Genomic DNA, 27,406 nt, shown 5'->3' on the forward strand with positions numbered 1-27,406 from the left:
TATAATTATAAAGAAATATATGGCTGGGCGCGGTAGCTCACACCTGTAATCCCAGCACTTTGGGAGGCCAAGGCAGATGGATTACCCGACGTCAATTCAAGACCAGCCTGGCCAACATGGTGAAACCCCGTCTCTACTAAAAATACAAGAAATTAGCCAGGTGTGATGGCAGGCACCTGTAATTCCAGCTACTCAGGAGGCTGAGGCAGGAGAATCGCTTGAACCCAGGGGGCGAAGGTTGCAGCGAGCCGAGATCGTTCTACTGCACTCCAGCCTGGGCAACTGAGTGAAACTCTGTCTCAGAAACGAAAAAAAAAAAAAAGAAAAGAAATATATGCTCACCATAGGAAATGTGGAAGAAGCAATGAGTTAAAAAGAAGCAGAAAAGCAGCCATAATTCCCTAGGCAAAAACAAGCACTGATTGCTCGTAGGTATTCTTCCAAGTAACTTTTTCTTAGACATTTTCCCACCCTTAAGATAATGCAATCGATACAACTTGGCCTCCTGGCTTTTGCTTTGTTTTGCTTTTTCACTGAAGATATCTTACCTCTTGGCTAGTCTTCATTTCTTGAACATGATCAGACAAAAACTGCACACAGTTCTCCAGGTCGAAGTAGACAAACCAAAGCTGTAGGGAGAAGCAGCAGTGACCACTGTGGCTCAAAGCCAGCCCAACCCTGAATTCCCCCTCCCTGAGACAGTCCTATTTAGCCTGCTGTCTGGCAGGAACGTGCCATTTGGCTCCCTCCCAGAGTTCCACACCACGACCACATCTCACTTGCATGGTTGGTAGAAAAATGGCTTTGTGTGCAGGTTTAGAAAAGGTCAAACCCTAGGCCAGATGCAGTGGCTCACACCTGTAATCCCAGCACTGTGGGAGGCCGAGGCAGGCAGATCACTTGAGGCCAGGAGTTCAAGACCAGCCTGGCCAACATGGTGAAATCGCTATCTCTACAAAAAATACAAAAAAATAGCTGGTGTGGTGGTGGACGCCTGTAATCCCAGCTACTCAGGAGCCTGAGGCACAAGAATCGCTTGAACCCAGGAGGTGGAGGTTGCAGTAAGCCAAGATTGTACCACTGCACTCCATCCTGGGTGACAGAGCAAGACTCTGTCTCAAGAAAAAGGAAAGGGAAAGGGAAAGGGAAAGAGAAAGGAAAGGAAAAGAGAAAAAGTTAAACCCTGTTTAAAATGGCTGTGGCTCCATTTCCCACAAGCTGCCGAGCATCCCAGACAGACTCTGAACCCTCCTGGACATCACCTGTCCACCTGAGGCCACCTTCATCCTCAATGGGCGGGGCGTGAACATGCAAATGAGTGAAACCCTTCAGAGCTGACACCTGCAGCCCACAACCAGGTCTGAGGTAATCAACCTGGGTGCTTGTGGGGAGAGAAGCAGGGTGAGAAGTCCGTACCCCATCTGTGCCTCCCCTTCCACCCCAGGGGCCAGCCAGGCTAAACTTAACCAGACCGAAATCCTCCACGTTCATGTTACAACATCCTGTCAAGACCACAGCTGCTGCACATCCTAATTGAAATTCTCAGAGAAACTGGTGGCCCTTGTCCCAAACTCCCATCCACTGGCCACCTTCTCTGGTTCCCAGACCTCCTTCCTCTTAATGACTGACCCATGAGGCCCAAAGTCACAGCCTTCTTGCCAACTATTCTCCCAATGTCTTACCCACAAGGGAGGATTTCTCAAATGATTCCTTTAAAGCTTTTTACTATGAAAATTTCCAAGCATATACGGAAGTAGATGACAGCAACCCATCCTCCTGCTGCAACTGTTCGGTCACCTCATGACCACTCTTGTTTCATCTTCATCCTCACTTGGTACCCATCCCCAACACCCCCACCTCCACTGCACCCCCCAGGGAATCTGAAGGACAGAAGGACATCCCAGATAGTGTATCATCTTATCCCAAGACACTATTTTGAAACCGAAAGAATCCAGTTGCCTAAAAAGATGTGTCCATTTTTTTTTTTTTTTTTTTTTTTTTTTGAGACAGGGTCTCACTCTGGCAGCCAGGCTGGAGTGCAGTGGTGGGATCACAGTTCACTGCAGCCTTGACCTCCCGTGCTCAGGTGATCCTCCCACCTCAGCCTCCCAAGTGGCTGGGACTATAGGCATGCGACACTATGCCCAGTTAGTTTTTGTACTCTTTGTAGAAACAGTTTGCCATGTTGCCCAGGCTTGTGTTGACTCTTAGATTCAAGCAATCCACCTGCCTCAGCGTCTCAAAGTGCTAGGATTACAGGTATGAGCCACTGTGCCCAGATGATGTGTCCATTCTTTTTTTTTTTTTTTTGGGGGGGGGGACAGAGTCTCGCTCTGTTGCCCAGGCTGGAGTGTGGAGTGTAGTGGCACGATCTCGGCTCACTGCAACCTCCACCTCCTGGGTTCAAGTGATTCTCCTGCCTCAGCCTCCAAAGTAGCTGGGACTACAGGTGCATGCTGCCATGCCCTGCTAATTATTTTGTATTTTTAGTAGAGACAGGGTTTCACCATGTTGCCCAGGCTGGTTTCAAACTCCTGAGTTCAGGCAATCCACCCGCCTCAGCCTCCCAAAGTGCTGGGATTACAGACGTGAGCCACCACGCCCAGCCCATTCTTTTTTTTTTTTTTTTTTTGAGACGGAGTCTCGCTCTGTCGCCCAGGCTGGAGTGCAGTGGCCGGATCTCAGCTCACTGCAAGCTCCGCCTCCCGGGTTTACGATTCTCCTGCCTCAGCCTCCTCAGTAGCTGGGACTACAGGCGCCCGCCACCTCGCCCGGCTAGTTTTTTTTGTATTTTTTTAGTAGAGAAGGGGTTTCACCGTGTTAGCCAGGATGGTCTCGATCTCCTGACCTCGTGATCCGCCCGTCTCGGCCTCCCAAAGTGCTGGGATTACAGGCTTGAGCCACCGCGCCCGGCCGCAGCCCATTCTTTAGTCATCTATCCATCCACGCATTCATCTAACACATGCCAAGTCACTCTGCATACCAATGGATAAAGGAGATTGGAAGATAAACGAGGCTAAAAAGGACCCCCACATTCCAGGAGCTCCCAGTCTACAATGTCACACTTGAACTGCCGAGAATCTTGTGATGCCATCTGCTTCACTCCAATGTTAGGCAAGATCATCTTATATCTACACCATCTCGGGTGTGATAGGTTCCACAAACATAGGGACCTGCATGTGTTCTCTGCTGCAGCCTCAATCCCTGGGACAGTGCCTGGTACATAATAGGCTCTCAATAAACATTCATGGAGTAACTGAGGCAGGTGCGTGAGGAGCCTCTTCCCAGGTCCCCCGTGCACACCTACCCCTGGGCTCCCACCAGGCAAGGGGCAAAGACTGGTGAGAAGGCAGATGTGGTGCCGAGGAGGTTTTGCTATTCCACCGGGTAGATCAGGCATGGATGGAGGAACAGGAGAGTTCAGCCAGGATCAGGAGATCTGCCCTAACTGTGTTCCGACCCACCCTGCGACTCCATACTAGTCACTTTGAGATCTCCCCACAACCTTTGGGGCAAAGAGAATGACCAAGCCAGGCAGACAAGGCCTTCAGCATCTGACCTGCCTCTCCGGCCTCATCTCTCCCCGCTGTGTCACTCTGGTGTAGCCCCAGCCATGGTCAGCTCCGTGCAGCCCTTCAAAGGGACCCTGTGTACCTTGCCTCTCAGCCTTGTCGGGGGCTGTCCCTTTGCTATAAGGCCAGAGAGGCTACTGTGGACTATCTCACTGTATGCCTGTCATCCTCTGCCAGGACAGGGACCTTGTATGGGCCCCTCAATGTCGTCAGTGTCCAACCGAGGGCACAGCACATAGGAGGCTCCGTCTGTCTGCTGAATAAATGCCAGGTGAGCAGCAAGGTTTGGGCGCTATCTGCGCTTCCCTTCCAGCCCTGCCACGTGGAGGTTCCAGGCCACTGGTTACAAAACAGAGAAGGTGTCTTGAGGAAGAAACACCAGGGCAGGGAGGAAGGAAAGGGCTGCCGACAGCCATCTCATTAGCAGACTACTGCAGACACTGTGCAGGTTGGGAGAACATGAGGCCACTGCTCTCCATTAGCCCAACGTAAAACTGGGCCATCAGGAAGAGGTCACTATGAGACACAGCACCTGAATCACACTCTGGCATCCTTCCACCGTGTCTGTCACCCCCAGCAGCACCCGATGTCTCAGGAGGGCTCCATTGGCAGCTGCCAGCCTCAGGTCCGTATTGGTGTTGGCCTGTAAGACAAATGCCAGGCCCATCACCAGACCTCCACGCTACTGGGGAACTCCCGGGCTCTGGGCAGTAGAAACACACCATCCCACCCCTAGATGCCAAGGGACAATCCCCACCCTCAGGACTGTCCCATTTCCTCCCCTATTAAATGGGCTGGGGTGGAGGCAGGTGCAGTGACTCATGCCTGTGATCCCAGTGCTTTGAGAGACTAAGGCAGGAGAATTTCTTGAAAACGGGGGTTTGAGGCCAGCCTGGACAATGTAGCGAGATGCCGTCTCTATAAAAAATTGTTTAAAAATTAACTAGGTGGGGCCAGGCGCAGTGGTTCACGCCTGTAATCCCAGCACTTTGGGAGGCCGAGGCAGGTGGATCACAAGGTCAGCAGTTCGAGACCAGCCTGGCCAACATGGTGAAACCCCGTCTCTACTAATAATACAAAAATGAGCTGGGCGTGGTGATGCACGCCTGAAGTCCCAGCTATTCGGGAGGCTGAGGCAGCAGAATTGCTTGAACCCAGGAGGCGGAGGTACAGTGAGCAGAGATCATGCCACTGCACTCCAGCCTGGGCAACAGAGCGAGACTCCATCTCAAAAAAAAAAAAAAAATTTGCTAGGTACGGTAGCATCCACCTGTAGTCCCAATTACTTGGGAGAGTGAGGCGAGAGGATCACTTGAGCCCAGGAGTGTGAGGTTATAGTAAGCTATGATTGTGCCACTGCACTCCAGCCTAGGTGACAGAGTGAGACTCTATCTCTTAAAAATAAGGAAAGAAAAATAAAATGAGATGGGGGATAGTTGGAACAGTAAATCCAATAGTGTCAGACGGCCCTGGCATAAAGCTCAGCTCTGCTGCTTCCTGGCTATATGACCCTGGACAAGGCATGTCCCTTCCCTGAACCTTATTTTCTTCAGTTGTAGAATAAAAGAATGTCTCAGCCTCCTAGGAATGGAGTGAGACTTCACTGAGATTGTGTGTGATGTACTTAACCTAGGGCCTGGGACTCTGTCAAGGTGCATAAGATATTTGCGGAAGATGGGAGATGAGATGGGTTTGATCTGTTTGAGCTGACACATTAAATCTGTTGTGTAAGTGAAGCACTCGCTCCATCTAGAAAGCACCTACTTTAAAGTATCTAACACAGCGCCTGGTCCTCAGGAGGGTCTCTGGGAATCAGCTTCCTGCTCTCCCACCCAAACCAACGGATGCCACACGTTCAGCTGGAAAAGTGGATGCTAAACAGGTGCGGGAGAAGAGAAGGGACAAGGGGACCTCAAATGCTGGTTTGGGGAAGTGAGCACAAGAGGACTTTCAGACGCAGTTAGAAGAGAGCCTGATCAAGAATAATAGTTCTCAAAAGGGGCAGCACCCTGTAAGGGAGATTCTGGAAATGCAAGAAGGACGCTTTGGTTGTCACAGGGATTGGATGGACAATGCCGGCAGTTAGTGGAGGAGGGCCAGGCGTACTAAACCCATGCCTTCCACTGAAAGACATGTCCTATTAGAAACCATTCTGCACGTTCAAGACTGTCCCCTGGGCTGCCTGGACTCCAAATGTCCCACTGAGTATACATACAGATAAAAAAAATCTACTTAGAATTATCTGGTTGGCAAACATAACTCCAGTTTACATTTATACCTAAAGTGATTTTTTTGGAGGGGAAACCTAGTCTCATTCTGTCACCCAGGTTGGAGTGCAGTGGTTCGATCACAGCTCACTGCAGCCTTGACCTCCTGGGCTCAGATCTTCCTGCCTCAGCCTCCCAAGCAGCTGGGACCACACATGCATGCCACCACACTCAGCTAATTTTTAAAATTTTTGTAGAGATGGGGTCTCACTATGTTGCCCAGGCTGGTCTCAAACTCCTAGGTTCAAGCAATTCTCCCAACTCAGTCTCCCAAAGTGCTGGGATTACAGACATGAACCACCATGCCCAGCCACTTAAAGTGATTATTTGCATGAGTTTAATATACACTGAGTTTTCCAGGAATGCCTCTACTATGAAAATTGAGGAATAATTAGATTTTGTTTTGCCTAGATCTGTAGTAAGGAGATTTGGATGTGGATTTGGATTTGATGTGGATTTCTTCCTTTTAGAAATCCACATCACCAACAGTTCAATTCCTAACTCTATCTCTCACTGCCCATAAAACCTTGGGCAAATTACTAAACATCTCTCTGTCTCCATCTTCATACCCCTAAATGGAGATAATAATGCCTTTACCTCAGAGGGGTATAAAAAGGATGAAATGAGTTAATCCATGTAGAATAATTGAAAGAATTGAACACTTAACACATATCAGCTGATAATTTCACAGTGAGGATGACAGTGAATTTAAATCATCATGTTTTTACTGTGCCATATTAGCCACAAATAAATATTTGTAGGAACTTGGAACTTCTCATGTGTCCTAGCAATGTGCTATACTCTACAAGGCCGGGACTTGCCTGCCTTTACAAACCTTCCAATCTTTTTTTAATTTAATTTTATTTATTTTTGTTATTTTATTTATTTTTTATTTTTCTGAGGCAGGGTCTCGCTCTGTCACCCAGGCTGGAGTACAATGGCGCCATCACAACTCACTGCAGCCTTGAACTCCTAGGCTCAAGCGATCCTCCCGCCTCAGCCTTCTAGGACTATGGGCATGTACCACCACACCCCGCTGATTTCATTTTTTGTAGAGACAGAGTCTCACAATATTGCCTAGCCTGGTCTCAAACTCCTGGGCCCAAGTGATCCTCCCACCTCAGCCTCCCAAAGTACTGGGATTGTAAGTGTGAGCCACAATGCCCGGCCCAAACCTTCCAATCCTGAGAAAGGCTAACAGTACACCAAAGGGAAAACAAGACAGTTATGCAAGACATTGAGGCTCTCAAGGACACCAAGTAACAACACAGGGAGGATGCTAACAGTAAGAGTGACAATGGCCAGGAAGAGGGGATCTGCATAGTCCTGAGTGACAAGGGATCCGAGGACGAGGAGGTCCTGGAGCTGAGACCCAAAAGAAGACCCGAGAAGGGCTGTGTGGCCATGGACTGACTACTTAACCTTACTGAACTCCCATTTCCTCACTGGCAAACAGAGTTAATAACAGTTAATACTTACAAAGCATTTACTTTACACCAGGTACTATTATAAACACTTTGTGTGTCTAAGTCATTTAATTCTCACAATAATCCTATGAGGGAGCTAAAATTATTATCTCATTTTCTAGATGAGGAAACTGAGGCCCTGATAGATTAAATAATTCACCCCAAGTTGCAGAGCTAGCAAATGATGGAGGTATCCTGCCTCCTTATAAGGTTGTTGTTGAGCACAGACGTGAAGCCCCAAGCATACAGCACACAATAGGTGCTCATGAAATGATGGACATTATTAGGAAGAAAAGAAGGAGTCTCCTAAATGGGCAGTGATGATGGCATTGCCAGGATGCACCTGGGACTCCATGCTGCACATAAGCCTTGCTCATTTTCTGGGATCTGTGCCGGGCACAGAGTAAAACCCTGTCTTGGATGGATGGATGGATGGATGGATGGATGGATGGATGGATGGATAGATAGATAGATAGATAGATAGATAGATAGATAGATAGATAGATAATGATAGATAGATCCATGGATGGATGGATGGATGGATGGATGGATGGATGGATGGATGGATGGATGGATAGATGCATGGATGGATGGATGGATGGAGGGATGGATGGATAGATAGATGGATGCATAGATGGATGGATGGATGGATGGATGGATGGATGGATGGATGGATGGATAGATAGATGATGCATGGATGGATGGATGGATAGATGCATGGATGGATGGATAGATAGATGCATGGATGGATGGATGGATAGATAGATGGATGCATGGATGGATGGATGGATGGATGGATGGATGGATAGATAGATGCATGGATGCATGGATGGATGGATGGATGGATGGATGGATGGATGGATGGATGCATGGATGGATGGATAGATGGACAGATAGATAGATAGATGCATGGATGGATGGATGGATGGATGGATGGATGGATGAATAGATGGATGCACAGATGGATGGATGGATGGATGGATGGAGATAGATAGAGAGAGAGAGACAGACAGACAGGCAGACGGATGGAAGGATATATATATATATAGTTGGGACAGTAAATTCAATAGTGTTAGTCCTGGACCAAAGCCCAGCTCTGCTGTTTCCTGGCTGTGTGGCCGTGGACAAGGTCCTGGTACTATCAAGGGCTTCATAAATACCGGCTGAATAAAAGGAGGAAAGAAGAGACAGAGGCAGAGAGCCAAAGCAGGCATTCCCTCCACCATGTGAATTACATCCGCATCCTTGAAGCACCTGTCAGGTGCCAATCTTTTTTGCTTGCTCCTGCTAAATAAAACAAAGCACTTTGCTTCTTCCCCTCCCCGAGACAAAGTTCTTGCTGCAGGAGTAGCCAGCTCTATTTATTTTTTATAGGTCAAACACAAGGGCCATGAAAGTTTCAACAGACCCCAAGAGCAGCATTACTTTATCAGTCTCATGGCAAAGCCCAACAAAGATCCTTTCAGAATGAGTGCACCATAAAGTTCCCATGTGTCTCCGTGAACACACGCACTAAGTGGAATTCACACCCCAAATGCTGATTTACATTTCCCAACATCCTGCCCTCCCTTTCTGAGTCAGGCAAGATCAGAGTCCAGCACTGTGCCAGGGATCAGGGTTCGGAGGAACAGGAACTTCCCAAGTAGGTGGAAAGACAACATAGGTGCAGTAGCAAAGAAATGGTCCCCAAAGATGTCTAAATCCTATTCCCCAGAACCGGTGCGAATGTTGCTACACAGCAAAGGGGAGTTAAAGCCGCTGATGAACTTTATGTTGTTAATCAGCTGACCTTAAAATTAGGAGATTATCTGAGATTACCCAGCTGGCCCAGGGTAATCACAAGGGTCCTTAAAAGTAAAAGAGGGAGGCAAAAGAGCCAGAGAAGGAGATGCAAAAAAGACTAGATCTGCCATTGCTGGCTTTGAAGATGAAGAAAGGGATCACCAGCCAACGAATGCAGAGGACCACTAGAAGCTAAACAAGCAAGAAAACAGATTCTCCCCCAGAGCCTTCAGAAGGAAGCAGCCCTGCCTGTACCTAGATTTTAGCCCAGTGAGACCTATGTCAAATATCTAACCTACAGAACTGGAAGATAATAAATTGTTGTTGTTTTAATTCACTAAGTTCATGATAATTTGTTACAGCAGCTATAGAAAACCAACAGTTTTGGGCCGGGCGCGGTGGCTCATGCCTGTAATCCCAACACTTTGGGAGGCTGAGGCAGGCAGATCACCTAAGGTTGGGAGCTCGAGACCAGCCTAACCAACATGGAGAAACCCCATCTTTACTAAAAATACAAAATTAGCTGGGTGTGGTGGCACGTGCCTGTAATCCCAGCTACTCGGGAGGCTGAGGCAGGAGAATCACTTGAACCCAGGAGGCAGAGTTTGCAGTGAGCCAAGATTGCGCCACTGCACTTCAGCCTGGGCAACAAGAGCGAAACTCTGTCGAAACAAAGAGAGAAAGAGAGGAAGAAAGGAAAGAAAGAAGGAGAGAAAGAAAGAAAGAAAGAAAGAAAGGAAGAAAGAAAGAAAGAAAGAAAGAAAGAAAGAAAGAAAGAAAGAAAGAAAGAAAGAAAGAAAGAAAGAAAGAAAGAAAGAAAGGGAAAGAAGGAAGGAAGGAAGGAAGGAAGGAAGGAAGGAAGGAAGGAAGGAAGGAAGGAAGGAAGGAAGGGGAGAGAAAGAGAGAAAGAGAAAAAAAGGAAAGGAAAGGAAAGGAAAGGAAAGGAAAGGAAAGGAAAGGAAAGGAAACCAACAGTTTTCTCTAGTGTAGTGACTAAGAACATGGCTTGGAATCTGAGGCCCTAGCCTTGATTTCCAACTCTGGCATTTATTAGAAGCATGGCCGGGGCTACTCTTTGAGCCTGAATCTAGGGTTCCTCAACTGCAAAAGAAGTGTAACAGCGTCTACCCAGATTTAATGTCACGGGATTTAATGAGTTAATGTGTTAAGCATTTAACAGAGGACCTACTACATATGATGTGCTCACTACATATCAAAAGACAGACACTGAAGAGACAGAATACAATTAAAATCATACATCAAGCTGGAAGTATCCACCTCCTTTCTAAACATGATCAGGAACCAGAAGGCTCAGGGTTTGAACCCTGGCTCTGTCACTAACAGTGGGATCCAGGACAAGTTACCTAACTCTCAGACCACCCACCTTGCCTCAAAGGTCATTGCTGGGATTAGAGACATGACTGTCAATAGAGCACCAGGTCGGCATCTGCCCGTCACAGGAGGGAATAACATAAATTACCTCTCCCCAGAGGTCAACTTCAGGCACCTTGTGCTGCAGGGTGGGTTCAGTAACCCTCCCTTGTTCACAGGGCTGTTGTGAGCACCCAGTGGGAGGAAGTGCATGAAAGGGCTCAGTTAACTAAAGTACTGTCAGGATATGGGCTATTAGTGCCCTCCTCCCACATTCTCAAAACACAGCTTGCTTCCAGAAAAACAATCCACAGGGATTAGACAGAAAAAGCAGAGAGGACAATCACATATACGATTTGATTTCTTTTAGTCACTGGGCTTATGGGCTAGTGTGAATTTTCATGGCCAGGGAAATTCTTTGAGGGAGGCAAAAGAGAAAAACCTGATTCTCACGCCTGCACCGCCCTTCTGGAGGGAGCATGGCAGGGATCTCCAGACATCTCACCTTCTTCTGCTGTCTCTCAAAGACCAGCACAAGAGTCAGGGTCAGGCTCACCGCGGCCAGGGTCACGAGCAGCATGCCAGCCCAGTGGTTCCCTAAGGCAAACATCTGACTGGTAGAGTAGATATTAGCCCACACCACCACGTAGAAAACCTGCAAGACGCCAGACAGAGATCATGGTCAGGAACTTCAGTCCTCACATAAAGCAGCTCCATTCAAACGGACACCCTTCAGACACTACTGACACCCTCCTTGGATTCAGACAGCTCACAGCACCAGTAAGAGAGTGATACGGACATCTAGGTCTGTGAGAATGAGCTCATGTTCCTTGTTCATAAGCAAAAAATAGACAAAAAGGGTTAGCAGCTACCCCTAATCCTTGTTTACCTTAATTTTAAATAAAACAGAAAAACACAGGTGTATCCAAAGTGAGACAAATATCAGTTCAAAGACCACAATGATCCTTCAACTACTACATGGCTTTGGACAATGTATAACTCCTCTAAGTCTCAGTTTCCTCATCGGTAAAATGGGGATAATAACACCTATTTCACAGCATTGTAATAAGGGTTAACAAGGTCACATAAGTAGCAGCCCAGCACTCACCAGGTAATGAATCAATGCTGGTTCCCACCCTTTTCCCTTCTCCCTGGAAATGGGACCTGGGAGTCAGGTGTGCTATCTGACCATTTATACATACAAAACAGCAGCAAATCACAGTGCTTCTGAGCACAGACACTGAAACCAGACTACCTGGATTTAAATTCTGGCTCTGTCATTTATGTATGTCAGTGTTTATATGTATCAATATGAAGATGTATATTTTTTACATTATATATACAGATGTGTATACACACACACATAGAGCTGAAATAACCCATCTGTGGAGCAGATGGGGAAACCAAGTTCCGGAGAGGAGGAAAATCTTGGCCAAAGCCAGACATTGAGTCCAGAGCCTGGGTGGATCTGCAGACTTCCAATCCCAAGTTCTGCCCACAGTAAACCCTGACTCCCATCCTTTATGCAAGGACCTGGTTACAACTCTCTCCCATAAATTTCCGCTGATCCCAAATCAATGTCCATACGTGCTGCTCGTTTCCAGGCACCTGGGCCAACAGCCCCCAAGCCTCTGACCCACACCAGCAGTCTCCAAGACACGGTGCTGAATTTGGTGGTGCCACAAGCTGTCAGGGCAGGGTCAGTGTGCGGGCCACCTCCCCCTTACCACAGCAAAGGCCAGCCGCATAGGCCTCGAGTTGTAGATAATATATCTTCTCACTTGGGGCTCCAAGAGAGCACTCTCAGCCAGGCTCCTATACTGGTCGGCCGGGACCTGCTTGGAACCCAGGGAAAGAGATCAATTAGCCACAGGACAGCCAGTTTCCAGTTCATGTGACTATCATGTGGAAGGGGGATTAGGCACATTCTGGGCTGTCCCAGAGGCAGAATGAGGAGCTTGGAGCACTGGAAGTCACATGGTGCAGCTCTCAGCTCAGGGAAGAACCGGCATCACGACATCTGGAGAAGGATCCATACAGCCTCAGACTCAGTACCTTGCAGCAGACACAGAAGCCTGATGGTTAAGGCACAGGCCCCAGAGTCAGACAGCCCTGGGCCCAAACTCTGGCCCTGCCACTCATGTGCTGTGTGACCTGGAGCAAGTAACCCCACTCCTCTGAGCCTCAGTTTTCTCCTCTGTAAAATAAGCATAATAAAAGTACCCACTTTGTAGAACTAAGGTATATATTAAATGAGATAATACATGTACTGTGCTGAGCAAAGGGCCAGTCCCTCAGTGAACACTCAATATAGAGTTGCCATTATCAATACTGCAATATCAATATCTATTAATGCCGTCCAAAAGACTGAACACTCACATCTTCCTGCTCAAACAAAAGTGTCTATAGAATATAAAGGCCCTGTGAGAGTAGACCTAAGAAAACACAACTTAACCATTAAAATTATATTTAGGCTGGGCACAGTGTCTCATGCCTGTAATCCCAACACTTTGGGAGAGCAAGGCGGGCGGACTGCTTGAGCCTAGGAGTTCAAGACCAGCCTGGGCAACATAGCAAGAGCCTGTCTCTTTTTATAAAAATAAAAAAGAAGGCCAGATGCAGTGGCTCACGCCTGTAATCCCAGCACTTTGGGAGGCCAAAGCAGGTGGGTCACAAGGTCAGGAGTTCGAGACCAGCCTGGCCAACATGGTGAAACCCTGTCTCTACTAAAAATAGAAAAATTATCTGGGCGTGGTAGCACATGCCTGTAATCCCAGCTACTCGGGAAGCTGAGGCAAGAGAATTGCTTGAAGCCGGGAGGCAGAGGTTGCAGTGAGCCGAGATCACACCGCTGCACTCCAGCCTGGGTCACAGAGCAAGACTCTGTCTCAAAAACTAAATTAATTAATTAATTAAATAAAATAGAAAAAAAAATTATATTTAGGAACACGGTAGAACAATATGTAAACTGTTCACGCATAAGAAAACCCTGTCTGCCAGGCGCAGTGGCTTATACCTGTAATCCCAGCACTTTGGGAGGCCAATGCGGGCGGATCACTTGAGATCAGGAGTTCGAGACCAGCCCTGCTCAACATGGTGAAACCCCGTCTCTACTAAAAAATACAAAAATTAGCCAGCCGTGGTACATGCTTGTAGTTCCAGCTACTTGGGAGGCTGAGGCATGAGAATCACTTGAACCCAGGAAGCAGAGGTTACAGTGAGCCCATATTGTGCCACTGCACTCCAACCTGGGCAACAGAGAAACACTCTGTCTCAAAAAAAAAAAAAAAAAGAGAGAGAGAGAGAGAGAGAAGTAAATTCTAAAACCTTCAGGCTAAAATTAGCAGTATATCTTCCCTATTTGTAATTAATCCTTCATCCTCCTTGGCTAGCACAGGAAAGGCCTGACCATGTTGGGGACTTTGGGAAAAGAGTAAAACCCATACATATAGGTACTTCATAACAATAATAGCTACAATGTATTGAGCATTTACTATATACTAGAGACAATGCCAGGGTTCCTCAAGCATTATTGCATTTAATCCTAACAAAAACCCTTTGTAATAGGTATCAATATTAGCCACATTTATAGATGATAAAACTGAGGCTCAAAGAGGTTAAGTCACCTTCCCAAAGTCACATAGGTAGTGAGCGTCTGAGCTAAATCTGTATCCAGTTCCACAGGTCTGTAAGCCTGGCCTCAAATCACTATGCTTGAAGGTACTGCATCATTATCTAATGAATTCATATGCACTTTCCTTGGTATATGCAGTTCCCTCTCCCAAAATGCCCTTCCTCCTCTCCACCCAGCATATTCCTATTTATTCAAGATCCCAGATCAAGCATCTGCTCCTCTGCAAAGCTTTCACAACCACTGCCCTCTTCCCCCAGGCAAGTTTCTCATTTTCTCCTGTGAATGTCTTCACTGCCTATGCATTCCTCTCCTGTGGCATTTATATGATACGGTCCCAATTTCTCCCACACACGTCCATCTCCCCCGCTGGGATCTGCGTCCTGTCCACCTCTATTATGTTTAGCCAGTTAAGTGCCTGGCACAGAGTGGGCACCCAAAAAATACACATTTGTTAAGTGAATTAATTGGGAAGAGAGGAAAGAGAGAGCAGTTCTAACACGCCTTCCTTATATGCCCTATGACAGCTGGCACAGACTGTTTCATAAAGATTTTGTGAATAACTGGATGAAAAGATACATGGATGAATGGATGAAAGAGAAAATGGTAGGGATTCAAGGAAATCAGCACTCACCTGAATGCCCCAGGTTTGCAGTTGCTCTTCTGCGGCTCCCAGGTCGAAGGAGATGGGTGCACAGGTATTGTCAATCCGGAGAACAGTGAGGACCTGGCCATTGTGGAGCTCTGGAAGCAGACCAGAAACTTCATCTGGCTGAGTGATAACCATACCATGCTTGTGGGGTGAGTCCAAAGCCTGATGGCATCACGTCTCTGGCCATGAGAACCTCCTCGCAACAAGGAGGGACACTGTGGCCATCCTCAAATCCTCCTGAGGGAAGGACTGGATTTGACTGGGAAGCCCCAGGAGGCAAAATTAAGGCCAGAGGGAGGAGGCTACTAGGACCACAATGTGAGACCACATAAGGAAGAACTTCCCAAGAGCAAAAGCTGTCCCCACAAAGAATAGGTATTTTTTGTCCCCACAAAAAAATGCTCCCCAACACAAGGAACATTTAAACAGAGAATGAAAAACTACATTAAGCGGGGGTGATGCAGTGGAACTTGATTTCAGCACTGCAAAGGATGCTCAGCTGAATAAGTTAAATTCCCAGTAGGCTCAGAGAGTCTAAGAAAGAAATCACTGATCACAGTAGGCAGAACAATGGCCCCAAAGACATCCACACCCTAATCCCCAGAGCCTGCAAATATACTGCCTTTCATGGCAAAGGGCGGAAGTAAGGGGGCTCACTAGCTGGCCTTTAATAGGGAGACTATCCTGAATCATCTGGATGGGCCCCATGAAATCACAAGGAACCTTAAATGTGGAAGGGGGGGACAGAAGTAGAGTCAGAGGGAGATGTGACTATGGATGAAAGGCAAGGAGGCATGTGGCATCAATCGCTTTGACCATGGAGGGAGAGGGCCATGAGCCAGGGAATGTGGGTGGCCCCAAGGGGCTGGACAAAGAAAGGAAATGGATTCTCCCCAGAGCGTCCAGAAAGAAAAACAGTCCTGCCAACATGGGGATTTCGGCTCAGTGAGAGCAGTGTCAGACTTCTAACTTACAGAACTACGAAATAACAAATCCAGCTGGGCACGATGGCTCATGCCTATAATCCCAGCACTTTAGGAGGCCAAGGTAGATGGATCACCTGAGGTCAGGAGTTCGAGACCAGCCTGGCCAATATGGTGAAACCCCTGTCTCTACAAAAAACACAAAAATTAGCCAAGCGTGGTGGTGGGTGCCTGTAATCCCAGCTATTGGGGAAGCTGAGGCAGGAGAATTGCTTGAACCTGGGAGGTGGAGGTTGCAGTGAGCTGAGATCGCGCCATTGCACTCCAGCCTGGGCAACAAGAATGAAACTCCATCTCTAAATAAATAAATAAATAAATAAATAAAATAATCTGTGGTTGGTTTTTTTGTTGTTGTTATCATTGTGTGTTTTTTTTTGTTTTTTTGTTTTTTTTGAGACAGAGTCTCTCTCTGTCACTCAGGCTGGAGTGTAGTGACACGATCTCAGCTTACTACAATCTCCACCTCCCAGGTTCAAGTGATTCTTGTGCCTCAGCCTCTCAAGTAGCTGGGAGTACAGGCATGCACCACTGTGCCTGGCTAATTTTTGTATTTCAGTAGAGACATAGTTTCGCCATGTTGGCCAGGCTAGTCTCAAACTCCTGGCTTCATGTTATCTGCCCGCCTCGGCTTCCCAAAGTGCTGGGATTACAGGCATGAGCCACTGCACCTGGCCCAAATCTGTGGTTTTAAGCCAGTATGCTAGAGGTAACTTGTTATAGCAGCAATAGAAAACTAATACACTGACTTACTGGTAATCCCTCCTACATATGGCTGTAACACACTCAGCATGTCAAAAGCATAAAATATGTGTTTATTCCCTCAAAAAACATGCATCAAACCAGGCTGCTCCCAACTGCTTACAAAGCTCTCGCCCTCCAAGGGTGGGATGAAGCCAGACCATGAGACCAGCTGGAGAGAAAGGTCTGGACTGAAAACCCCTCACGGCCAGGGAGGAATGGCAGCAGCACGAAGCCAAACCTACCCGCCTGCAGTTCCAAGTAGAGAAACTGGACAAAAGGATCGAGATCTCCTTGCACCACAGTACAAGGCCCTGTGAGCCACTGGTCAGCAGCCAGGAGGTCTGGGGGTTGGGAAAGATTCCAGCCCTGGGATTCTAGGTCCCAGGTTTCAGCCACACACTGCTGAGGACTGGATATTTTGACATATTCTCTGTGGCTGCTGCTTAGACAATGAGGCAGGACAGAAGGGATTAAAGCATAAGTGTGTTGTCTGCTGGCCCAAACCACCTGTCACCCCAGTCTAGCTCTGAACAGTACTTGAATCTTCAAAGCCAAATGACTCACTATACTTTCCTGGAAATTCCTGGCCCATCCCAACCCTCTCTCTCTCTGCTCCCCCAGTGCATCACCAAGTCCTGCCAACCGGGCAAACAAAACATCTGTCCACTCCATGCCCTCCTGGCATCCTCACCTCTCCCTTGGCCCTCTGCAGTAGCCTACTAAGTGGCTTCTGCTGCAAACCTACCTTTACTTCTATGATGCATCTTCCACACAGTGGCCAGGGTGCAGATCAGATGATACCAACGCCTTGAGTAAAACTTTCAATAGCTTCCTGGTGCTTTGCAAAAGCCAACCTTGTTACCATGTTCTTCCAGCCCTTAGGAAAACCAGCCTCCCGCCAGACTCAGCTTGAGCCCCTCAGCCTCGTTCTGTGTCTCACCACACCAGCCTCCTTCACTCCCTGAACACAGTGTTCTCCCCCACCCCAGGGCCTTTGCATATGCTGTTCCTCTCTCTAGAACACGTCTACCTAGCTTCACCCAGTTACAGCCCATGCATCATTTGTATCCCAGCTTGATTCACTTTCCCCAGAGCGACCTCCTTGACACTCTAAACTACTAACTGATTAAATCCTCTGCTAAACCTACCATAACTGATGCTCTTCTCCTTAATACTCACCAAAGCTAAATACCTATGTATGCAATTATTTGATTACATATGCATGAAATTACTTGAATAAAATCTATCTTCTCTGCCAGACTATACACTCTCGCATTGGTTTGTTCATCATTGAATCCCCTGATCTGATACAAACAGGAGGCACATTAAATACATGTTTGGTGTATAAACAAATTAACAAGCTAGGAAAAGATTTTTTTTTTTTTTTTGAGACAGCATCTCATTCTTGTCACCCAGGCTGGAGTGCAGTGACACTAACGCAGCTCACTGCAACCTCCACCTCCCAAGGCTCAAGCAATCGTCCCACCTCAGCCTCCCAAGTAACTGGGCTCATAGGCATGCACCACCACATGTAGCTAATTTTTTTTTAATTTTTTATTCTGTAGAGACGAGGTCACTATGTTGCCCAGCCTCGTCTTAAATTCCTGGGTTCAAGCAATCTTCCCATCTCAGCCTCCCAAAGTGCTGGGATTACAGGTCTGAGCCACTGCACCCAGAGAGGAAAAGGTTCTTTTTTCATACCCTGGGATATCATCTCTGATCTCAAGGGTTCCATAGAATTCTAAATTCTGGCCGGGCGCGGTGGCTCAAGCCTGTAATCCCAGCACTTTGGGAGGCCGAGACGGGCGGATCACGAGGTCAGGAGATCAAGACCATCCTGGCTAACACGGTGAAACCCCATCTCTACTAAAAAATACAAAAAAAACTAGCCGGGCGAGGTGGCGGGCGCCTGTAGTCCCAGCTACTCGGGAGGCTGAGGCAGGAGAATGGTGTAAACCCGGGAGGCGGAGCTTGCAGTGAGCTGAGATCCGGCCACTGCACTCCAGCCTGGGCGACAGAGCCAGACTCCCTCTCAAAAAAAAAAAAAAAAAAAGAATTCTAAATTCTACATCCTGCCAAAAAGACATTTATTTTGCTTTTTCTCTCTCTCTCATTTTTTTTTTTTTTTGGAAGTGGTAGGAACAAGGAGGCGAGGTGGTGAGGTGGTGAAAACACAAGCTAGATAGCTTTCGAGTTCAAACTGGAGCTCGGTCTCTTACTAACATGGTAAAGTTGAAGAAGCAACTTAAACCTGTTTCCTCGCTTAAAGGATGCACACATTCACTGCAGAGGACTTTACAGATAATTAAGGTGATAAAAATAAAGTGCTCAGCACAAGATGGGTACAAAATAACTGGCTGCTATTTTCATAATTTAAAAGCAAGCTTGTCACAATTCAAGTTATAATCAAGCAACATTTATTTATTTGTGTTTTTAAAAGCAAGCTTGCCACAACTCAAAATTAAAATCAAGCAACATTGATTTATTTGTGTTTTTACTCTCCCATACCTTGTTCCAGAAAGGATTTAAGGTGGCTTCATAAAAATAAAATATGAAAAGATAAAACTGACCAGGCACAGTGGCTCACACCTGTAGTCCCAGTACTTTGGGAGGCTGAGGCAAGTGGATCACTTGAGCCCAGGAGTTTGAGATCAACCTGGGCAACATGGTGAAAAACCCTGCCTCTACAAAAAGATACAAAAAATTAGCCAGATGTGGTGGCACGTGCCTGTAGTCCCTGCTACTCGGGAGACCGGGGTGGGAGGATCCCCTGAGCCTGGGAGGTCAAGGCTGCAGTGAGCCAAAATCACGCCACTGTATTCCAGCCTGGGCAACAGAGTGAGATCTTGTCTCAAAAAAAAATCAGTAAGTAACTAAAACTATAAAAATATTTTTTTTTTGAGATGGAGTTTCGTTCTTATCACCAAGGCTGGAGTGCAATGGTGCAATCTCGGCTCACTGCAACCTCTGCCTCCCAGGTTCAAGTAATTCTCCTGCCTCAGCCTCCTGAGTAGCTTGGGATTACAGGTGTGCACCACCACACCTGGCTAATTGTTGTATTTTTAGTAGAGACAGGGTTTCACCATGTTGGCCAGAATGGTCTCGAACTCCTGACCTCAGGTGATCCAATCCACCCGCCTAGGCCTCCCAAAGTGCTTGGATTACAGGCATGAGCCACCATGCCCAGCCTGAAAATAAATTTTAAAATAAGCAAATGAGGAAAACCAGACAAAACAAAAAGAAAGGCAGACAATAAGAACAGGTTCTGGGTATGCAGCCCTTTCCTAAGCACCAGGCAGTACGCTTGGGCTTCATTCATGATTTCATTTCATCCTCCAAGAGCCCCCAAAGCTCAGTACCATCAGCATGGAAAAGAAAACTGAGCCTCTGAAAAGTGAAGAAACTCCCTTGTAAACAGGGAAAATGAAAGTGAGAACGAGAAGCGACAAGGGAAGGTAGTGCACAAAATGCAGGCAGTCAAGCAGATCCAGTCTCAGACCAGCTCTCCACTCCACAGGAAGAATGAAAACTCCGCTTTGATTTGGACTCCACGCATGGAGACTCAGAACCATTCCCAGGTCTAGTTCGTTGTACACTGAATTAAATGTTTGCCCAAGCAATGCAAAGATCTTTCAGGATGTCTTTGTTTGCCTTTCCAACCAAGAGTTCCTGGATTCTTTGCAATACCAGCTCTCATCTGTTCCTTACAGTGAGAACAGCAAGTCCTCCACTTAAAAATACTTGTTTTTACACCTAAGCTAAGAAAAGCTACCAAAGAAAAATGTGTGTGTCTGTGTGTGCGTGTGTGCGTGTGCATGCAAGCACAGAGGGGGCAGCAGCTTCCTACAAAGGAACAAGAACCGATGTGCCAAAAATCAGTGAAGCAATGTCTTCAAAGTTCTGATAGAAAAATTATTTCATTCCATCTTGTCCTACTATTGTGTACACACTGCTTTCCTTACGTATATACACACACAGTGCTTTCCTAACAACAGTAGTAATAAAAGAAGCCTTTGTTTTTAAGCAGTCAAATTTCAAAGTCTCTAAAAAACCCTCCACATTCCTGTGGACCCCCACAATTCTGGATGCTGTTTCCCCTTGCCCATATCCAGCTACTCATTAATTCTTTCATTCAACAAAATATTTAAATTGAGCATCTACTATGGGCCAAGGTCTGTGCTAGGTACAGTAGATACAGGGATGAAAAAGACAGAAACCACTTCCTTCAGGGAGCTTACACTCTAGTGAAGAAGCCAGACTTCAACACTTTATACATAATTATTTACAGACTATGATAAATGCTAGAGGGAGAAACAGGAATATATCAGAGGGTCCTGACTTCGACTGAGCCACCAGGAAGATTCTTCAAGGAAGGGATTGGCCGGGCGCGGTGGCTCAAGCCTGTAATCCCAGCACTTTGGGAGGCCGAGACGGGTGGATCATGAGGTCAGGAGATCGAGACCATCCTGGATAACCCAGTGAAACCCCGTCTCTACTAAAAAATACAAAAAAAAATTAGCCGGGCGAGGTGGCGGGCGCCTGTAGTCCCAGCTACGCGGGAGGCTGAGGCAGGAGATGGCGTGAACCTGGGAGGCGGAGCTTGCAGTGAGCTGAGATCCGGCCACTGTACTCCAGCCTGGGCGACAGAGCCAGACTCCGTCTCAAAAAAAAAAAAAAAAAAAAAAAAAAAAGGAAGGGATATTTGAACTAAGTTCTGAAGGATGAATGGAAATTCCTTTTTTTTTTTTTTTTTTGAGATGGAGTCTCACTCTGTCACCCAAACTGGAGTCCAGTGGTGCGATCTTGGTTCACTGCCTCTGCCTCTCCGGTTCAAGTGATTATCCTGCCTCAGCCTCCCTAGTAGCTGGTACTACAGGCGCCCGCCACCACATCCAGCTGATTTTTGTACTTTTAGTAGAGAAAGGGTTTTACTATGTTGGCCAGGCTGGCCTTGAACTCCTGACCTCAAAGTGATCTGCCTGCCTTGGTCTCCCAAAGTGCTGGAATTACAGGTGTGAGCCGCCATGTCTGCTGGATGAATAGAAATTCATCAGGAGAAAGGAGGCAGGGGAAAAGCACAACAGGCGGAAGGAAACACAGGTGCAAATGTCCTGAGGCAGAACAGCACAGCAAAGAACATGAAGACAGGCCTTGCAAGCCGATACTGACAGGTCTTCACACTAAGCCCCATGGGAAACACTGAGCAGAAAGTGACATGGTTGGACTAAATGTGTATTTTAAAAAGATATCTGGGGCCAGGTGTGGTGGCTCATGCCTGTAATCCCAGCACTTCGGGAGCCCGAGGTGGGCGGATCACCTGAGGTCAGAAATTCGAGACCAACCTGACCAACATGGTGAAATCCCATCTGTACTAAAAATACAAAAATTAGCTGGGCATGGTGGTGGGTGCCTGTAATCCCAGCCACTCAGGAAGCTGAGGCAGGAGAATTGCTTGAACTTGGGAGGTGGAGATTGCAGTCAGTCAAGATCATGCCACTGCATTCCAACCTGGGCAACAGACTGAGATTCCATCTCAAAAAATAAAAAAATTTAAAAAAAAATTAAAACCTCTGGGCCTCATATCCGTAACCCCAGCATTTTGGGAGGCCAAAGCCAAAGGACTGCTTGAGGCCAGGAGTCTGAAAACAGCTTGGACAACAAAGTAAGGCCCCATTTCTACAAAAAACATTTTTAATTAGCAGGATGTGGTAGTGCACGCCTGTAATCCCAGCTGTTCAGGGGGCTGAGGTGGGAGCATTGCTTGAGTCCAGGAGTTCGAGGCTCCAGTGAGCTATGATCACGCCACTGCACTCCAGCCGGCATGACAGAGCACCCTGTCTCTAAACAAGTAAAAATAAATTAGAAATATAAATAAATAATAAAGAGCTCTCTGGCTGCCATGTAGAGAACGAATGGAAAAGAGAAGACCAACAGGCAAGCTTCAGCAGGGGCTCAGCAGAGAGGGATGGTGGCTTGGTCTAAGCCCAAGAGACAGAACTGGTAAAAATGACAGAATGTGGCCTCAAAGACACCTCCCCCTGACCTTATCTAAAGAAACTTCTGTGCCCTGTGAGTGCAGCTCAGCATGAGGTAGAAAGGGGGTGGAAAATGAAAGGTTGTGATCTTACCTTGCCCCCAGCCGGGAGGGCTCCCTCCAGGCAGGGCGCTCCAGCCAGGGGAGGAGGGGGGCAATGGGCCAGCGGCCCCCGGGTCCACCTGTGGTTCACAGGCCATGGCAGGGTGCCAGCTGTTTCTACTTCCCCTTCTCAGAGCTGTGGTTCATTCTGGAGCAGCCAGTTCAGCATCATATGCCTTCAAAACACAGCACAAAAAAGAACTTCAGGCCTGGGACTGGGCAAGATGGGCTTCCTAGGGGCTCTCTCCAGGGCCAAAGTCACCAAAGGCCAGGGAGAGCCACCCAGAGTCTTTTTGCCAAATTTGGCCTTTCTGAAAATGCTGACAAAAATTCCCAGGAGGAGAAGGAGGAGGAAGAGAAACTAAAACCCTCCAAGGCCCAAACTGAGAACTTCCCTTCTGGTCTTGGGTCTCCTCCAGCCCAGGCACAGCCAAGGGTCCACAGAGTACTCAAGAGCTGACCAGGCACCACTGCCAGGCAGCTGGGATTTCTGTTCCCTTATGGAGGATGCCCCAGGCAACCAGGCACAGGATAGGTATATTCATTACAGGGAGTCTTGTTTACACACAGGATTTCAAGTAGCTTCCCATAAGACACTGCAAAATACAAATTTAAAAAAAAAAAAAAAAAATCAGGCACAGTGGCTGACACCTGTAATTGCAGCACTTTGGGAGGCCAAAGTGGGTGGATCACCTGAGGTCAGGAGTTTGAGACCAGCCTGGCCAACATGGTAAAACCCCATCTCTACCAAAAACACAAAAATCAGCTGGGTGTGGTGGCGCATGCTTGTAATCCCAGTTAGGAGGCTGAGGCAGCAGAACAGCTTGAACCCGGAAGGCAGAGGTTGCAGTGAGCCGAGATTGCACCACTCCACACCAGCCAGGGTGACAGAGAGAGACCATGTCTCAAATCAAAAACAAAAACAAACAAACAAACAAACAAAAATCAGATGGTAGGAAAGACAAATGAATAAGAAACGTAGGCTGAGCACAGTGGCTCATGCCTGTAATCCCAGCACTTTGGGAGGCCGAGGTGGGTGAATCACCTGAGGTCAGGAGTTTGAGACCAGCCTGGCCAACATGGAAAAACCCCATCTCTACTAAAAAATACAAAAATTAGGCCGGGCATGGTGGTGGGCACCTGTAATCCCAGCTGCTTGGGAGGCTGAGGTAGGAGAATCACTTGAACCTGGGAGGCAGAGGTTGCAGTGAGCCGAGATCACATCACTGCACTCCAGCCTGGGCGACAGAGAAAGACTCCATCTCAAAAAAAAAAAAAAAAAAAAAAAAGGCAGTAACACCTGTCATGGGTGTTTCCTTGATGAGAAACTGAGTTTCCAGTGCCACTCTCTCCAGCGGCAACCTGCACATTTACCTCTGTTATGTGTCCACCAGCAGGCCTGAAAATTACCCCTCACCAAGGATAATCAGGCCTAAGTCCCCTGGGATGACACACCAGCCCTGCTAACCACATGGTGAAAAGTCTACTAGAATCGTCTTTTGCTACCATGGTTCTAGATGTTTGTGAGGACATGAAGTGTCCAGTCAGCACACATCTTCATGATTCCAAGCTGGCCCAAGGGCTGATGGCCACTGATCAGGCCCCCTAGAGAGGGAACAGGGCTCTCATGCCCTCATCATCTTTCACTTCTCTCAATACTTTAAACAGCAGCAGCTACAGAATGTGTGGGACCCAATGCAAAATGAAAATGTGGGGCCTCCTCTTTAAAAATAATGAAGAATTTAAAGATGGCAACAGCACAGCATTAAACAAAATGGGAGGGGCTTCCTAAGTGGCGGACCCTGTGTGACTGCACAGGTTGCATGCACCTGAAGCTGGCCCCAATTTTCAGCTCTGGAAGATCACTTAGGAGCCTCCACTCCCAACCAAGAATATGTAAAAGATGAGCCTTTAACAATTATCATATACCTGCCCTGCACCGGGCTTTAAGGCTGCAAAGCAGCAACCTATGAAAACATGGAAGACTTTAGAGCCAGAAAACCTGGACTTGAATTCCCACTCTGCCACATACATGCTCTTTGACATTAGCTGTCAAGGTACTTAACAATCCGCACCTTGCTGTTCTCATCTGTAAAATGGGGATAGAGAGGTCCAACTCATATAGCTGCTGTGGGGATGTAACAGAAGGAAATGCAAGCATAATATCCAGTACTCTGCTCACCAGACCAGCCCCTGTCCTCAACATGATTTTCCTATTTTACAGGAGAAAAAACTGCAGGTCAAAGATGTAAAGTGACTTGCCGAAGGTTGGGAGGCCATGCTACCAAGCCATCTGGCTCCAGGGTCCAGGCACATAATTTCCATGCCCTTGCCCCTCTGCACTAACTGTCTCTGAGAATGTTCATGAAATCACCCTTACAAAACAAAACAAAACAAAAAAGAGTGAGTCAAGGGAGACTGCATTTCCCAGGCAAGATCAAGCAATAAATGCAAGTCAGCCCTGAGATGTTACACTGGGGCCTTCTCCTCCTCACCTGGCCCACAGCAGAAGACTCTCCTAAATATGCTTAGTGTTTCTCACTCTCATCATGCCTTCCTTCCTTCCTATTACCAACAAAAATAGCCACAAGGATCTCTGCCCTGCACTTGATAATCACTGAAGCCCTTCCCTGCTTCATTTGATCATCTCTTAGGCCCCTGAGGCAGATATAATTCTGAGATCCATGTTCCAGACAAGACACATAGGGACATCGTAGCTAGGGGCCTACAGCCCAGAAAAGCTGACTAGAGTCTCAAAAAGGCCTGAGGGACCAGGGAGCCACGAGGGACCATGCCCAGGCTGGAGCTGCACAAGCATCCTTCCAGACTGCGTGGAAGGTTCCATTCGTGGCAAAAATCCCACCATGAGGCATTGTCTTTCGGAAGAAATCACAGCACCGTAGTTGGCCCCATCAGCCTCTCACAAAGTACCAATCGGCAGGCTTTATTCCATTCACCTGGAGGCTGTTTCCTGTAATAGCTCAAAGTAACCAACCCTGTCCTGCTGCTTCCCACCTGTGTAACCTTGAGCGAGTTCTCTCTGCCTCAGTTTCTTTACATGTAAGTGGGGAAAACGACAGTAACTTCAGGTGGTTGTGAGGTTTAAAGAGTTCACACATGTAAATCACTCAAAATAGCACTGGGCAAATAGGAATCACTGAAGAAATACAGCTGCCATCATTTTTACTCCACAGACATTTCCTAAGCACCTTCTCAGGCCAGGCCCTGTGCTTTCTTGACTACGAAACTGGAAATAAAAACGGAAGTTCCTACTCAGCCCTCCCTGCTAGGGATCACCAAATGGTAGGAATGACAAACTCAGGGAAAGACAATTACAAAACAAACAATTGCAACAAGGCAGTGAGAGGGAGCACCTCGTTTGGGGTGGAGGAAGGGTTCTCCAGAAGGCTTCCTGGAGGAAGGAGGCTCCTGGGCTTGGCAAAGGTGGAGGTGAGAGCCAAGAGAGGCCAGTGCCAAGCAGAAAGGGATATGGACCAGAGGCCAGGATGGGCCCATCAGGGCAGCCTGTGTGGTCACCTTGCAGCCCCTCATTCAACCAGGAAGCTGCAGAGGGCAGGAGGGGTGCTGGCAAGACCCCAAAGGCAGATGCCTATCATATGTCCTGAACTCCATTTCCCCATCCAGCTCAGCCCTGCACCAGCCCTAGGACAACACAGAGGGTCTGACAGATACCAGGGTGGAGGCAGAGCAGAGGGAGTGAGCACAGCCTTGAGGCCCCTGCAACTAAGCAGGAAACTAGAGCTTCTCTGAGTCTCCTTTGCTGATTCTGCATTTTAACCAGAACTTCCAGATATCCATCTTGCACAAGGTCAGCTCCCCTCTTTTTCAGCTCGTAGAGAGCATCTGCAAAGGAACATACTCTTAAGTCCTATTGCGCAAAGTCCTCCATCTCTGCAGACACCGAGGGCCCAGCCTCCCAGGGAACTAGCACTGAGATTCGTCAGTTTCCTAAGTCAGGTTTTGTTTTGTTTGTGAAAAGCCCAACACGAGACCCTAAAAGGGTCTGTTACAGAAGTTTCGGGGCGAAAAAACCTTGAGACACAATGAGTCCGAGCTCTCCATTTTACAGGTGAGGACGTTAAGACCCAGAAAATAAAGTGTACCATCCAAGGTCAAGGGGCCGGTCCTGGACTGAGCCAGAATTGAAACCCAGGCTCCTTCAAGCCAGCCGGAGCTGTCCCGCCATACACGGCCTTGGCCTTGGGCAGCTGTCTCGCCCCAGTCTCAGTCTCCGCCCTCTGGAACTGTCCAGGTCGGCTGAGGAGGGGGGGATCTCCTTCACCCCAGAAATCAGTCCGGCCCTCCCCAACCGCGGGCTTCCAGGAGGCTTCTCAGAGCCGCTCCCACGGCCGGCACGCGGGGGCAGGGGCCCCAGGGCGTAAGGAGGCCACCCGCAGGTTGCCCGGGGCGCCGACCCCAGGCCGTCTGGCCCGAACGCAGGCCAAGGCGGAGGCGCCCAGGCGGCCTCCCAGCCCCGGAGCCCCGCGGCACCAATCCCGGATCGCAGGACACGGGCGCGCGCCCGGGCCCGCGCACACTCACCGCCCGCGCCTCCGCCGCCGCCGCCACCCCGGGACGCGGAAGGTCGGGGGCGCCGCGCCCCTCGTGCCGTAGCCTCTGGGCGCCGCAGCCTCTGGGCATCGCAGCCCCGCGCCCCGCCCGCCTCCCGCGTCGCGCGGCGCCGCGCCGCCTTCCCGGGCCCGCCCCCAGCCCGGCCGGCCCTGCTCAGTTGCCCAACCCGGAGGAGCCGCCCGCCGGGCTCGCTTTGGGGCCACGAGGGAATG

The 27,406-nt window shown here is 48.1% G+C and overlaps 1 protein-coding gene across 7 annotated transcripts in view; it reads right to left on the reverse strand.

Moving 5' to 3' along the window:
- Nucleotides 1-27,279, reverse strand: part of TMEM268 (transmembrane protein 268) — a 35,632-nt gene extending 8,353 nt beyond the window's left edge. The window contains exons 1-8 of one of the 7 annotated variants that reach the window (XM_074016705.1): nt 27,165-27,279; nt 22,594-22,777; nt 14,724-14,833; nt 12,186-12,296; nt 10,964-11,113; nt 4,105-4,215; nt 549-629; nt 162-294 (exon numbers count right to left, since the gene is read on the reverse strand). In XM_074016705.1, the coding sequence (XP_073872806.1) occupies nt 193-294; nt 549-629; nt 4,105-4,215; nt 10,964-11,113; nt 12,186-12,296; nt 14,724-14,833; nt 22,594-22,699 (771 nt within the window). In that variant the 5' untranslated portion in view covers nt 22,700-22,777; nt 27,165-27,279 and the 3' untranslated portion in view covers nt 162-192. Of the gene's footprint in view, nt 1-124; nt 295-548; nt 630-4,104; nt 4,216-10,963; nt 11,114-12,185; nt 12,297-14,723; nt 14,834-22,593; nt 22,778-27,164 lie in introns of those variants that run through there. The other 6 variants (XM_074016706.1, XM_005580962.4, XM_015436798.4 and 3 more) reach the window with 6 other exon arrangements.
- Between the last annotated feature and the right edge of the window lie 127 nt (nt 27,280-27,406).

Source organism: Macaca fascicularis, chromosome 15 (assembly GCF_037993035.2).
Source record: "Macaca fascicularis isolate 582-1 chromosome 15, T2T-MFA8v1.1".
In the NCBI taxonomy this organism is placed as follows: Eukaryota; Metazoa; Chordata; class Mammalia; order Primates; family Cercopithecidae; genus Macaca; species Macaca fascicularis.